The 15,565-nt window shown below is 38.7% G+C and overlaps 1 protein-coding gene across 1 annotated transcript in view; it reads left to right on the forward strand.

The window, feature by feature from the left end:
* The first annotated feature begins 224 nt into the window (after nucleotides 1-224).
* Nucleotides 225-15,565, forward strand: part of aass (aminoadipate-semialdehyde synthase) — an 87,000-nt gene continuing 71,659 nt past the window's right edge. The window contains exons 1-6 of the mRNA XM_017435382.3: nucleotides 225-344; nucleotides 3,406-3,637; nucleotides 7,565-7,741; nucleotides 10,291-10,375; nucleotides 14,956-15,023; nucleotides 15,152-15,298. Of these exons, the coding sequence (XP_017290871.1) occupies nucleotides 3,419-3,637; nucleotides 7,565-7,741; nucleotides 10,291-10,375; nucleotides 14,956-15,023; nucleotides 15,152-15,298 (696 nt within the window). The 5' untranslated portion in view covers nucleotides 225-344; nucleotides 3,406-3,418. The remainder of the gene's footprint in view (nucleotides 345-3,405; nucleotides 3,638-7,564; nucleotides 7,742-10,290; nucleotides 10,376-14,955; nucleotides 15,024-15,151; nucleotides 15,299-15,565) is intronic.

Consider the following 15,565-nt stretch of genomic DNA (forward strand, 5'->3'; position numbering starts at 1 on the left):
TTTGTTAACCTGCTTTGTTCAGTTTTATGCCAAATAAATTAAAAACAACAAGCGTTTAGTACTGGTGAACACTTTAAATCATCATTATTTTGTGTACCCTTGATGGAATTAAAACAAATAAAAACAACAACAAAACCCAACCCCCCCAAAAGAACATAAACTTCGAAAATCAAACAAAGCGTTTTATTTTGAAATCCCGACCGGAACCGGATTACTACGGTCTGTGCACGGGTGACGTAACCATGTAGAAGTTGCAGCTCCCCTTCCACTCTGTAAGGCAGTCCTGTGTGAGACGGTGCAGCGTTTCTGAGCTAACAGGCGGCGGATTTCATCTGGTTGTAAAGGTTGGTTCGAGTCGGCAGGTTCTGCCGAGTGTTGCTGAGTGTTTGGGTCAACAATTTAATGTGCAGAATATGACAGTTGGTCTGGTCCCGGAAATAATTACCCATGTGGTAACACTACTGTGCATGCTAAAGCTACAGGTCAAAAACAGTTTATTTTAAAAGTAATAATTAAAGCCATAGCATTCCTCGAAAGAATAACAAGCGCCCGCCGCATTTCATGCCAGAGTTTTAGACTAAAAATCTGTTGAGAAATGACGAAGTTGCAGCGCTTATGGTCAAACCTTGAAAATAGCATTATGAGGGATTTCCAGCGATATCGCGAGATGTCACGCTCAGAGTGTGTGTTGGAAATGACTCTCAGCAACAGTCAGAAGAAGTTTTAGCTCGCTGTCTATAAAATGGACTTAGTCATTTTTGTTCAGCCTAATGGTTATTTAGCTGTGATAGCTGTCTTGAATTTAGGTGATTCCAAAACGTAAACAATAGTTCGTGTACAGCCAGTGATTACTTTATGAGAAATATCATGATATTGCTCATATTGTTATTTCAAGACTTAAGCAACATTATTATAACTTCGTCATTTCTTATCATAAGAAGAGCTCAGTCTAAAAATCTGAGATGAAAGGTGATAGGTGTTATGCATTCCTTTAAGAAATGTTAGTAGTGTAATTTATTTATTAGTTGTTTTTGCAGTTTGGGAACATTTGAACATTGTGGTGGTGTGGTCTGGTTCCTGTGCTTACAGATGTGAGCTGGGAAACATCATGCTGAAGCCTGTCAAAAAGGTCATCATGTCTTTGTCCAGGGGTGAAGTGCATTTGTAAAACCTGAAAAACAGTACTAAAATGCAGACATTTTGTGCAAGAAGTTTGCCTGGTTAGCCAAATAAATTCTCCTTGGTGAATCAGCTCAGTTGGACTTGGAGTCACCACAGTCTTGGAAAACTGTTAAGTTAAAGCTGAACTGAAAACCTGAAAACTATTATATTTGAGCGACCCTCGTTAATGTGGTTCAACTTTAATCTTTTTTTTTTTTTTTTTTAACTAAATCACGGTTGGCCGGGGATCGGCCAGTGCCACCTACCATCAGGCTTAGCCTCTTTTCTGGTGGAAACCCTGAAATTGTAGCATTGAAATAGCATTGAAACTCAATGCTAACCAGATGCTGACTCGTATCAGTAGCATTTAGGAACTCTCACACCAGAGTAAACTTATCGATAGCAGTTTCAGACTATGACATTCCTTTAATCACACATGGATTGTCTGTATTTTTTCATCAATAACAAACTGCTCTGAATGACAAACTGATCTCAGGCTGTCAGCCTAGAACAGGGGTAGGCAACCCTGGTCCTGGAGAGCCACTGTCCTGCATGTTTTCCTTGTTTCCCTGCTCCAACACACCTGATTCAGTGGTTTAATTACTTCTTCATGTTCTGCAGAAGCCTGTTAATGACACATTGATTCAAATCAGCTGTGTAAGAGCAGAGGAACGAGTAAAACATGCAGGATAGTGGCTCTCCAGGACCAGGGTTACCTACCCCTGGCCTAGAAGCAGCTCAGACCTTTTAATGACAACGCGGTCTCGTGTTCACGTCACATTTGGAGAAAAAAATTAATCTTTCTCGTCTCCTTCTCTGTGGCGATGTCCTCCTCTCAATTTGCCTTTTGTAATGGCAGAATTTACTGTAGGGTAACACCTGTTGTTTATAAGTCCTGATTTAATTTCCCTTTGGGATTAAGAAAGTATTTTTGAATTTGAATTTGAATTGATAATGTTATGCCTTCTATTCCAAGTCCCATGGGTTCTCACAGAATGAACTTGTTTATAGGAGTGATGTTGAATTTTCTCCTCATGGGAACCAGTGTGACTTGCTTTTCCCCAACTCCTCCTTCTGGTCCAGTATTTCAATATCTTTAATAAAAGCACCTGTGTTGACTTGGTGGGCCAGAGCTTTGATTCGGAGCTTCCCTGTTCAGACCTGGGACTCTGATATTGATTGTTGATTGTCTTTACTGCTCTCTATATTTTGTGCACAATATATAAATAAACCTGTTTGAGTGATTTCATCTGACAGTGCCTGGAAATTGATTTTTTGCTGCCACAACACTTTGTTTTAAAATTAAAAATAGTTAAAAATGCTGATGGAAAAAGGTCCTGTTTTTTTGGCGGGAAGTCAATCCACTACATTAACTGAGTGGTGCTCCTCTTTGATGTGATCTGATCCCGAGTTCTGATAGTAATTCCCACAAAGGAGCGTATGGATCCAAATCCGAGGAAGACTTTTGTCTTTCGAGAAGCCAAAAAATGAAACTTCAAAAATCATAGATGGAACTTGCCACATCTCACGTAGACGTGAACTTTTGGAAATAAAGCGAGCATCGCAGCACCAAAAGAGGCATGAAGTAAAGGTCTGCTGAATCAATGTGCAATGCATCGAATGGGTAATGGACGTCTGCCCCTTATTGTTTTCCAAACATGCCAAATTAAGTCAGTTAAGCGATTCTCTTTGTGGTTAATTTAATTTTTTTAACTAAATGCAAAGTTGCTGTGCATCATTATTGATCTTCCCTTGGTGATAAATTTGTTTGCTGTTTAATTCTGCAACCAAGCAGTCACACAGACCATATGTCTTTATTTCATCACATTATTGAGCCACAAAACTGGTTAACATTTTCACATGCCAACCGCATCAGGGGTGGGTTGGCTTCAACCTCCCCTTGCCACCTTGGGCCATTCAGAAATCACATTGATGCAGCAAGAAGATGTCTAAGTCCTGGCCAGAGGTGTCTTGTGAAATGTCCTCCACCTTTGTTTAAAGTTGGTCTTTGTCAGTTGAAACAAATGACTTCCTGCACCCCCCTCTCAAACAATCTGTTTCTTTTTCCAAACTATGAAATTTTGGTCCTCAAAACGAGTGTCTTAGCACAGCTGAGTCATTCCCTGAGCAGGCTTTCCCATGTTGAACCATGCGTATGTGGAGAACCTATTTAGTTTCTCCAGTATAGAGGTATGAACATCCTTCACCTTACTGAACTGCATTCATGTGTTTTATTCTAAACAGGGGAGGGGAAGTCATGTTCAGAGTTCTTACTCTCCGAGGTAAGAAGAAGCCGAGCTGCCTTGTAGGCCAGCGACGCTATGAGCACCATGGGGTTGTCATGGCCATTCGTCGTGAGGACGTCAATCCTTGGGAGAGAAGGGCCCCACTGGCTCCACGTCACGTCAAAGAGCTCACCAACAATGGTGTCAAAGTGCTGGTCCAACCATCTAACCGCAGGGCCATTCATGAGAAGGTAAGACAATTAATGCTCTCAGCTAAAAAAAAGTTGTTATTTTAATACTGTATGTACTACTATGTTCTGCAAAGTCAAAACTGAATAAGTAAACTTGTTCTCTTTGAGAACTGAGATGGGACAAGAACCTTTCTGGCTGAAGTTACCAATGGTGGACACAAATCCACACTCATATAAAGAAGTCATGGGGCACAAAATTCCACCCTTTTTAAGTTCTGGAACTTTTTATGTCAAGACATGATTAAAAAAAGATAATTCCACAGATTCCACCATGCCGTTATTTATTAGACAAAAGTGAAGCCAGCTTACACTATGTAAAATCTGTGCCCAGCCCTTTTGCATCTGCAGGATTTCAAAGGTTCAGTATCAGTCAGGAACTGCTGATCAAATATATTGATTAACTGATCCTCATCAGTGTGAACACGTCTATAAATGCCAGAGTCTTGCCCTGGAGCATATAGGTGTGTTAACACAATGCCAGGATGGAAAGACATCAGCAATGACCTTAGAGAAGCAACTTTTGCTGCCCATTAATCTGGGAAGAGTTAAAGGTGATTTTCAAATGATTTGGAGTCCATCATTTTCCAGAGAGAAAACCAAATCGAAAGACTATTTAAAGTCGAAAACATTTAAAACAACTACCAATCTTCCCAGGAGTGGACATTTTTGCAGATTCACCCCAAGGTCAGGGGTTCAGGCCTCAGTTAGATGTTAAATATTAACATTTATGACAGGGACATTATAAATAGATTGAAAAGTATGATTTGCAGGAGAAAGCCTTTTCTCTCAAAGAGGAACAAAATGTTTGTGAAGTTTCAACTGAAGGAACCACAAGACTTGTGGAACAAAACAAGACCAAAGTAGATAAGTTTCCCTAATTGCAGTGAGCCACGTTTGCTTAAATCCAAACACACCAAATCAGCATAACACCTCATACAAACTGTCAGCACGGGGGTTGAGGGCTGATGGTTAGGCACCTTACAGTCATTGAGTTGACCATGAAGTCCTCTGTAGACCAAAGTATTCTTGAGTAAATTGTCCACAATTGGTCCAAAACTCATAGTGTTTTTTTTAACTTCTCCAGATTCTGCAAAACACTTTACAGAGTTTCCTAAGCTGCATTCACGTTCCAGGCAAATGCAACCCAATTCCATTTTTTTGCCCCACGCGATACATACACTATATTGCCAAAAGTATTCGGTCACCTGTCTTGACTCATATATGAGCTTAAGTAACATCCAATTCCTAATCCATAGGGTTCAATATGACGTTGGTCCACCCTTTGCAGCTATAACAGCTTCAGCTCTTATGGGAAAGCTGTCCACAAGGTTTAGGAGTGTATTTATGGGGATTTTTGACCATTCTTCAAGAAGCTCATTTGTGAGGTCAGACACTGATGTTGGATGAGAAGGCCTGGCTTTCAGTCTCCTCTCTAATTCAGCCCAAAGGTGTTCTATCCGGTTGAGGTCAGGACTCTATGCAGGCCAGTTAAGTTCATCCACACCAGACTGCCATCCATGTCTTTATGGACCTTGCTTTGTGCCCTGGTGCACAGTCATGTTGGAAGTGGAAGGGGCCAGCTCCAAACTGTTCCCACAAAGTTGGGAGCATGAAGTTGCCCAAAATGTCTTGGTATGTTGAAGTAGTCAGAGTTCCTTTGACTTGAAGTAAGGGACCAAGCCCAGCTCCTGAAAAACAACCCCACACCATAATCCCCCCTCCACCAAACTTTACACTTGGCACAAGTCAGACAAGTACTGTTCTCCTGGCAACTGCCAAACCCAGACTCGTCCATCAGATTGTTAGATGGAGAAGCACGATTTGTCACTCTCGAGAACACGTCTCCACTGCTCTAGAGTCCAGTGGCGTGTGCTTTACACCACTGCATCTGATGTTTTGCATTGCACTTGGTGATGTATGGCTTGGATGCAGCTGCTCAACCATGGAAACCCATTCCATGAAGCTCTGTGTGCACTGTTCTTGAGCTAATCTGAAGGTCACATGAAGTTTGGAGGTCTGTAGTAATTGTCTCTGCAGAAAATTGGCAACCTCTTCGTACTATGCACTTCAGCATTGGGTGACCCCACTCTGTCAGTTTGTGGCCTACCACTTCATGGCTGAGTTGCTGTCGTTCCCAGACACTTCCATTTTCTTATAATACAGCTGACAGTTGACTGTGGAATATTTAGGAGTGAGTATATTTCACAACTGGATTTGTTGCACAGGTGGCATCCTATCACAGTTCCACACTGGAATTCACTGAGAGCGACACATTCTTTCACAAATGTTTGCAAAATCAGTCTGCATGCCTAGGTGCTTCCTTTTATACACCTGTGGCTATGGCAGTGATAAGAACACCTGATTCCGATAATTGGGATGGGTGAGCAGGGTTTCCTCCAGTGTATTATAGACCTGGCGGGCCGCCAGGCTTTCGCTACCCCGCTGCCAGGCTAAGCTTGTTTATTGTAAAATACGTCATTTTTTATACACGTTTTTTTTTTCTCCCCCACCCTGCGTTGATTACCGTGCGAGTGCCAACAGTGAAGCAATCACGCTGTCCCCGTCCCTGTGTGAAGGTCCCGTGCTGGTTTTATCATGTGGTTGTGCACCTGCCAATTCTTGTAACTTCGCGTGCATGCCATGCTCTGTTCAAAATGGACAGTTTCGGTGCTCTATCGGAGCTGGTTCGCCTGTGTTCGCGTAAAGTCTAAACGCCTCCACTGCGCGCTCAGTCCGCACGCTGTTCACGGAGCCCTGCACGACTCTGAGCCCTGAGGCCGAGCCTCCTTCAGCTACCTGGAGTTAGCATGTTGTCAGAGCCACAGCAATAAACATGGAATGAGCAGGTTTAACCAAAAATGGTTAGTTGAGCTGAAATTCAGCGGGTGGCTTTACAAGACTGAATATGGTAAGCATGTTTTGTACTTCATGAAAATATTATCCTTGTTTACCAGTAAAATGATGCTATTAAATTCAGCATTAGATATGTTTCATGTAGTGATCCAACATGCAGCCTGTGCCACAAAAAGCACAGTACAGTACAGCATCTTTCTGTTTGTCAGAGTTCTCTGTTGTTATTCATTGGCCTGGAAGTGAGACTTGTGTTGGTGCTTTGTTTGCACTTTTTCATTTATGTTAATTTAATTTATTTGTAAATGTGACTTAAATTAGGTGCAATGAATAAGTATTTATTTTAATTGCATTTTTGTTTAAAAAAGTATTTCAAAAGTACCTTTTTGTAAAACTGTAGTTGTGTAAATATTTGGCACAAATATCTTACAATATCACATAATAAATAGCCATATTTTTAACTTTCCTCTCAACTTTAATCTGATTTTTTACTCTGCCGGCGATCGGCCGGAGAAACGGCCACCTACCACCGGGCTTAGCCTGTTTTCTGGGGGAAACCCTGAACTGCTGTCGTTAACTTGTCTTGAGTTGGTTCACTAGTTCCTGTTTCTTCTACTGTCTATTTCCTCATGTCAAAAACATGTCTTGTGTGTGAGCATGTGCGTTTTTTTTGTCTGTTATCAAAATATCATACAAACCTGTGGACATGCCTAACATGTACTCTGAGTGCTAACAGATCATACTAAAGCTTTGTTTCATTCCTGTAAGAAATTGAGTATAAATAAATAATATTTTGTGGGTGGTTTGACCTTAGGCCATCAGTTGATGATTAAGGACCTATGTCATTTAACTTTGAGTTATTTTTTGTCTTATTAGGGCTTTATGTTTGGCCTTAAAAATTAAGATAACAATCTCTAAAATAAGTTTCTTAGCTAGATATGTGAATTGCTACTTTAACTAAAGACTTTCATTCATTATTATACAACAATTTAAAAAATGAAACAAAAGTAAACACTAATTATGAACAGAGTCATTGTTGTTAGCTTTTTTTCTTTACGCCTTTTGTTTTATTTTCAGTTCTACCTGAGAGCGGGAGCTGTTATTCAGGAGGACATTTCAGAGGCATCGCTAATTATTGGAGTAAAGAGGCCACCGGAAGACAAAGTTATCCCTAGGAAGACATATGCATTTTTCTCTCACACCATCAAAGCTCAGGAAGCCAACATGGGTCTTCTGGATGACCTGCTGAAAAAGGTGAGCTGCACATTATTGTCCAAAGGCTGTACGCTGTTCCAGAGTACTACTGACACTGCAGTTTTATTACTATCCCTGTTCTACTGCTATTACTACAACTACTACTGCTACTACATACTTCCATTTTGAAATTATCTGCTTACTTTTGTCAACAAAAAAGTAATTTAGCTCATTTTGGAAGCCTATGACAAATTTATAAAGTCTTTCTTTAAAATATCCCACTTCATGTTTTATCGTGGATATTTCAGGATCACAATCTTGATTCATACAGTCAATGTTATCTAATTTCTGACTACCATGCACAATAAATGGAAAATTGGTGATTAGAGTGCGATTATTGATATATATTTTTAAGGACAATATTTTCTACTTTGTTTTAGCTAGTTAAACTTTTTTTGTTAGCAATTTTAACATAAATAAATGTACAGTTCAAATCAAAACCTGGACTTGCTCTAATACTCAATGATTGTGTGCTATCACAGGATTTTTACAGGATCTTAAAAAGTCTTAAATTTAACTCACTAAAACTTTCAGAAACCCTCAATCCACCTCATTCATTTCCATCCAGTAAAGCTGCAAACTTTGCTTCAGATGTTGGCTCCGCTGCTCAGCCTGCTGACACACCTGCTGAGCACCTGTTGTTATGGGCGGTTCTGGTGATCTGTGCATATTTGTTTAAATTAGCAACAGTTTTGATAAAGAAAAAAAAACCCAAAACGACGGGGAAAAAAACCTTAAATATTTGTTCTTAAAAATTAATCACAGGAAAGGTAGGGTAAGGTATGGTAGGCAGGTGTGATATTAAACACCTAATAAATTAGAACAATTGTCCTGTGTTGCATTAATCAAGTTATTCATTAGTTTGGACTCTGTTCAAAAACATCAGTTTTTTATTTATTTATTTTTTATTCCTAAATTACAACTTCAAACTGAGAATTTTTCTTTTTGATATGAAATATTTTGGTAACTTAGTAGCTAGCTTAATTCTGTTTGTTTAATCATCATTAGTCAGTAGAAATGCTCTCAACTAGTTAATAATTTTCCCAGAGAGAAATGTTTGTGGTCAAAATAATGGAAAAAATAACCCATAAATATTCACTGTTCGTGCAGAGATGTAAAAAATCAAACATTTTTCTCCGAGTTGTTTTTGTTCGAAGTCTAGCAGTAAAAGAGAGTAAAAAGAAGAAAGAGAGACCTTTTTTCTACAAGTTGGAGAACAACTGTGGTACCTTGAAATATGAGCTGGTGTGGGAGATTGCCAATGCCTGCCATTCCTTCTCCACCAGCTGACTGAACCCACCTCTTCAAAGGCATTACTGCCAACACAGGTTACACTGGCATGGACCTCACTGGTACTGCACAGGGTTTTATCAGCCCAACAGGATTCTCCAGACAGATGGAGCTGATGCTGAACGAGCAGTTTGATCCAATGAGGAACTGTGCAACTCTGGTAACGAGAACTTTTCAGCTGATGCAAACTTTGATAATCTCTTCCTCACTTACAGTTCTGTCAAAATAACCTGACAATATGGCAGAATTCTTAACATCTCCTAAACCAAGACTTTATCAAACTAGTTGAATTGTCTAAATTGTTACACGAGTAAATCCTAAATCAAACTCCTGTCCAAATAATTGCATTTGGTTTAGATAAACTGATAATCACTATTCTACTTTAGATCATTAAAGTATTACTTGTTCAGTTTTTATCATGTTAAAAACTCATTTTTCATAGCAATTTTTTATTAGTCATTCCTCAGAAAGTTATTCCCTGAAATCTTAGTGTTAGTCTCGTTTATGTTGTTCTCTTAAGTGTTTGTTGTTGATTCTGTTTTCTTGATTTAGTTTTATTTTTGTAATCATAACGACAAAAACTGGTTTCCGTCTTTTTGGGTATAAATATAATAAGAGTTCCGTGTGATTAACAAATTTCTCCTACAGTTGTTGAGATATTATAAATGAATAATAAATAAATAAATCTCAAGATTGTGCAAATAGTACAAACCCAACAGGACTCAGACAGAGGCTGGTCTAACCTAAGGACAAAACACCCAAACACGCACTGAGTGGTGTGGTGTAGGCAGTTCAGTGCAGCGAGGAATGTCTAGAACCAAACAGCTTCTTCACAGATGCATGGCTCAATACAGGAGAGCATCTGAAACTAGCTTACATCACATCTCAGCTTTAAAAGCTTGAACTGTATACTCTGCTTTTTAAATTGAGAAAGCTACTTGGATGAGAAGTGGTACATCTTCAACCTCAGAATAAAAGTCCAGTTGTTTTGTTTTTTTAGACTTTTTTTAATTTGTTTTTGGATAAAAGTGACGATATGCATCTCTAGAAAAAAGAGTAAAGTAAAATTGATGTGTAAAAGTAAACTGATTAATTTTTTATGACACGTGCATCATTCTGAAGAACTAGGGGAAAGGAAATCCTCTGTGCAGTAAATTCAAAGTGATGGGAAAAGCTCAAAGCCTAAATTTAAGTCTCCCTTGAAGTTCCTAAAAATATTATATTGAAGTATTTGTTTTTTTGTTTGTTTGTCTTTTCAGGAGGTTCGTTTAATTGACTACGAAAAGATGGTTGATGCCAATGGTTATCGAATTGTGGCTTTTGGTCAGTGGGCTGGTGTTGCAGGTATGTGAAAATAATAGAGCTGGTCAGTTTTATTTCATTGCTTTTTTTGAATATTTACAAAGCATTAGTTGTCATGAACCTGTTGTAACACCAAATATCAGAAGATAGATGGGTGGGAATTAACTGAACCCTCATTATTTCAGCAGTCAACCAAAAAGCCATTTTATTGGATTGTGCCAAGATCACAGCTGCTAAGTAAAAATTAAAATCAAGATTATTTGCATTGTGAACACATTTCTCCTGATATTAAAGGAAGATTAATCTTCCTTTCATCAGTCATGAGGAAAAGACAGTCTACCCTCTTTCAGTTCTAGGGTTTTAAGTAATGATCTGGTATTTACAAGACTCCAACATCTTTTAATTCTAACCTTGAGTGAACAAAAACACACAGCAGATACCACCATGTCACTATTTATTAACCAAAAACAAAGCCAAAATGGAAAAGCTGTGTCCATCCTTGCTGTTTCCAAAGGGTTTAGGAGGTTCAGTATCAGCCAGGAGCTGCTGATGAAATGTGTTGATTAACTGATCACCATCACTGTGACCACCTTTATATAAACAGCAGTTTTGTCACTTTGCTGCTCTGGAACATACAGGTGTGTGTTAACACAATGCCAAGGTGGAAAAACATCAGCAGAGACCTTAGAAAAACAACTGTTGCTGCCCATCAATTTGGGGGGGTTTAAATGTAAATCCCCAACCATTTGTAGCCCATTATTCTCCAGAGAGAAACATTTTTCACATTTAGGACAGCTGCCTATCAAAGATGTGACAAAATAGGGAGGCCAAAATCCGAGGTCATCACACCAGAAATGGACATCCCAGCAAATTCACCACAATGTCAGACTGGGATGTGCAATGCTCAAAGGAATTAGAAAAAAGAACTAGAGCTGTATGTCAGACTCTACAGGCCTCAGTTAGCAGATTGATGAAGGTCATGACGGGAACATTAGAAAAAGCCTGAACAAATATGGCTTGTTTGAAAGGGTTGCAGAAGAAAGCCTCTTCTCTCCAAAAGTAACATAGCAGCATGATCAGGTTTTGTAAAGTTTCATCTGAATGAACCACAAGACTTCTGCAACAATGTTCCTTGGACACATCAGACCAAAGTAGAGATGTTTTTTTTTTGTAATTAACTTTTAATTGCCTTTCAACAGTACAGCAGAACAACTAGCCTGCATAAACGTGAATAGAAACAGAAACACAACACAACCTAGGGAAAGAAAGACGAGAAAAAAAAATTAAAAAATAAAAACATCTGTGTCATTGTCATTGTCGGAGTCAGTCCCATTGCCAGGGGGCTGTTCAGTAATGATGCCGGCTTTCATGAAAGCTCAGACAACAGTTAAAGCAGATACTTTAGCCCAGGCATCCACAATCCATTCGCATATGATGGCATAACTCAACTGGCGATGCCCCCGTCTTAGTAAAAGTGTGTTCGCCGTCGGTCATTTATCGCTCCCACGCCACTCGCAACTTCACTTTGAACGCGCTGTTTACACCAACGTCCAGTGGTTGGAGTCCTTTTTTTGATCCTCCTGGAATGATGGCAAGCTCCAATTGTATTATATTACATAATGTTCACCGATTGGCTTATCGGTTCCAGCGTACGTACTGTACGTATTACATAATGTTCTCTGATCACTCTGTGAGAGATCAAAAAGATAATCAAACGGTTCCAAACTCATGGAAGGAGATTACTGCTGAAGCTGATGAAAAGGAGTGAAATATTAAATATAGAAATATTAGTCCTATGATGAGCGAATCACAAGTAAAGCAAATAAATCAATGAAAGTCAAACTGAATGCTTTAAGTTTAAACATCCTCTCTGTATCACAGCCAGAAACACAACAGCTCTTCCTCCTGAATACCTGCAGCCATATTTGACGTAACAACCATCTGCTCTCTTTTTTACCGTATTTCCACTTGTTATGTAGCGTACTGCCCCCTGTCTTTTCGGAGAATACTACACTGACGTAAGCGGCAAGTATAAACACCACCACTGCACGCTCAGGTCCGCTCGCTGTTCATGGAGCCCTGCATGACTTTAATGAGCCCTGAGGCCGAGCCTCCTTCAGCTACCTGGAGTTAGCATGTTGTCAGAGCCACAGCAATAAACATGGAGCGGGTTTAACCAAAAATGGTTAGTTGAGCTGAAATTGAGCAGGTGGCTTTACAAGACTGAATACGGTAAGCATGTTTTGTGCTTAGTGAAAATATTATCCTTGTTTACCAGTAAAATGATGCTGTTAAATTCATTAGATCTTTTGTTTTGTTGTTACATGTAGTGATCCAACATGCAGCCTGTGCCACAAAAAGCACAGTACAGCATCTTTCTGTTTGTCAGAGTTCTCTGTTGTTATTCATTGGCCTGGAAATGAGACGTGTGTTGGTGCTTTGTTTGCACTTTTTCATTTAGGTTAATTTAATTTATTTGTAAGTGTGACTTAAATTAAGATTCAAATTAGGTGCAAACAATTTGTATTTTAATTGTATTTTTGTTTTAAAAAGTATTTCAAAAGAGCTTTTTTGTTAAACTGTAGTTGTGTAAATATTTGGCACAAATATCTTGCAATATCACATAATAAAATGCCATATTTTCAACTTTCTTTCAACCTTAATCTTTTTTTTTTATTTACTAAATCATGGTCGGCCGGCGATCAGCCAGCGAACAGCCACCTACCACTGGGCTTAGCCTGTTTTCTGGGGGAAACCCTGAATGAGTCTGTCAAAACTCTGCTGATTTTAATTTAGGCCACTGGTTTATCATGTAGTGCTGCCAGTGGGTTGATAATAATTTTATGGAAGTTAATTTTTTTAAGAACTTTATACAGGAAAAACCATCTCACAGAATTGAATTTCTTCTCTGTGTCTAAACCTATTATCAGAGAATTCATTTATTGTGCTGTCATCTCTTTCATGACATGCAATGTTCTCCTTATACTATCCTGGCTTTGTCTTTGTCTAATGAAACCTGTTTGGTGATTGTGTATTGAGTCTGGTAGTAATAATTCCAGTCTCTTTGATAAAAAAGAAGTGAATAATTTGTAGTCAATATTTCGAATACTTATAGGTCTGTAATTTCCACATTCCAATTTATTCTTTCCCTCTTTGGGATAATAGAAATTATTACTTCTCTACATTTTATTCTTTCTAGTAGTTAAATTTTATTCTTTTCCACCACCTAACCAGTTTAAATTAATGCAGTGAGATCTTCCACTGATTTATACCACTAGGAGGTGAAGCCGTCTGCTCCCGGGGATTTCCCCACCCTCATCCTTCTGATTGCTTCTTTTATTTCATTATGTGCCATTTTGTTTATTTATTATTATTTATTTTTTATTCTGACTATCTGTGACTTTAGGTAGGTGTATGAGATAAAAAACATTGTTCAATTTGTTGGTCATCTGCTGCTTGAGGTTGGGTGTATAGATGCTCATAGTACTTTTGGAAACACTGTTTAATTTCTTCAGGACATGTTTCTATATTTTTTCAAGAGGGATTTTGTATTTTATGAATATTTCTGTCTACTTGTTGTTTTCTTAGTTTGTATGATAAGTGCCTTAATGATTTCCCACCTGTCTCATAGTAGTGGTGCTTAGTCAAAATAAGGTTTTTCTGTATTTCAGCATTATTCATTTTGTCTGTTTCTTTCTTCAAGTCTAAAATTTTAATTTTAGTTTCTTTTTTCAAAGTTATTGAATGTTCAGTTTGTAATTTTTTCAACTCTATTTCCAGTTCTTTGAGTCTAGTTTTCTTCTCATGAGAGAAAATGGCTGTTATATTGCGTCTAACCATAGTTTTTAGTGCACAAAGTAGAGATGTTTACCCATAATTTTCAGGGCCACTATTTGCTGAAGTCCATTTAAAACATATCACAAATACCTCATACCAACTGTCAGCACAGTGGTGGAGCACTGATGATTTGGGCACCTTGCAGTCATTGAGTTGACCAGAAACTGCTCTGTAGACCAAGAAAGTCTAAAGTCAAGTATGAGGCCATCTGTCTGACAGCTGAAGCTTGGACCAAACTGGGTCATGATGCAACAGGACAGTGATCCCAAACACAGCAGCTAATCTGCAACAGAACAGCTGAAACAGGTCCAGTCGAAGTCCACACCTTAAACTAACTAAAATTCTGTAGTGGGACCTTAAGAGAGCTGATTAGAAACCAATGTCTGCAAACCTCAATGAACTGACTCAATGTTGGAAAGAAGAGTTGGCCAAAGTTCCTCCACAACCATATGTGAGACACCAATAGTCATTCAGAAAACCACTAACGGAGGTTCCTAAAGCTTATGAATCATGGGGTGGACTTTGTTTTTCTCATAAAGCTTTTCCATTTTTGCTTTGGTTTTGTGTAAAAATTTAAGACATGGTGGGCTCTGTTGTTGTTTTTTCACTTGAGAAAAAGATTTGAATAATTTTAGTAAAGACCAGATAAATTTTATCATGTTCTGATATGTAAAACCTTAAAATGATGATAAAACTAAGACCTATACTAAATATATTTTTACTTTAAGATTTGCATCTTTTCAATTCCTTCTTTAAATGGGTCCAATTTCTCCTGTTTTTTGCAGGAATGATTAACAGTCTGCATGGATTGGGGCTTCGCTTCTTGGCTCTAGGCCATCACACTCCCTTCATGGTGAGGCAGCTATTCTTTTTATTTTGATTTCAAAAGCAAAAATACCTCTTCCTAAAAAGTATAGCTCAAAAGTATTTAAGTGCTCTTGATGTGCTTTTATTCTGTAACATTCTTTTTTATGTTCAAAGCATATTGGCATGGCACATAACTACAGGAACGTCAGCCAGGCCATCCAGGCAGTGAGAGATTGTGGGTATGAGATTTCCATGGGGCTCATGCCCAAATCCATCGGCCCCATTACATTTTGTTTCACTGGAACAGGAAATGTCTCCAAGGTACACTAAAAGGTTTAACTCTAAGCAAAAACAATAAAAACAAAGTAATGAGAAAAACTGTATAGCAAAGACTATGGGTGTATTCACACCATGAAAGTCCTTTGGTCTGCTTGTTTGGTCCGGACCAAAAGTGGACTTTATTTTTTTCGTTTGGTGCGGTTTGCATTCACATTGTGCTTTTTTGTAAGCGGACTATAATTTATAAACAAAGCCACGTGGGTGACGGTCATTGCTCCCATTGGACAGAAAGACGGGGGCAGCGGTTGG

The sequence above is a fragment of the Kryptolebias marmoratus genome, linkage group LG17, assembly GCF_001649575.2.
Source record: "Kryptolebias marmoratus isolate JLee-2015 linkage group LG17, ASM164957v2, whole genome shotgun sequence".
Lineage (NCBI taxonomy): Eukaryota > Metazoa > Chordata > Actinopteri > Cyprinodontiformes > Rivulidae > Kryptolebias > Kryptolebias marmoratus.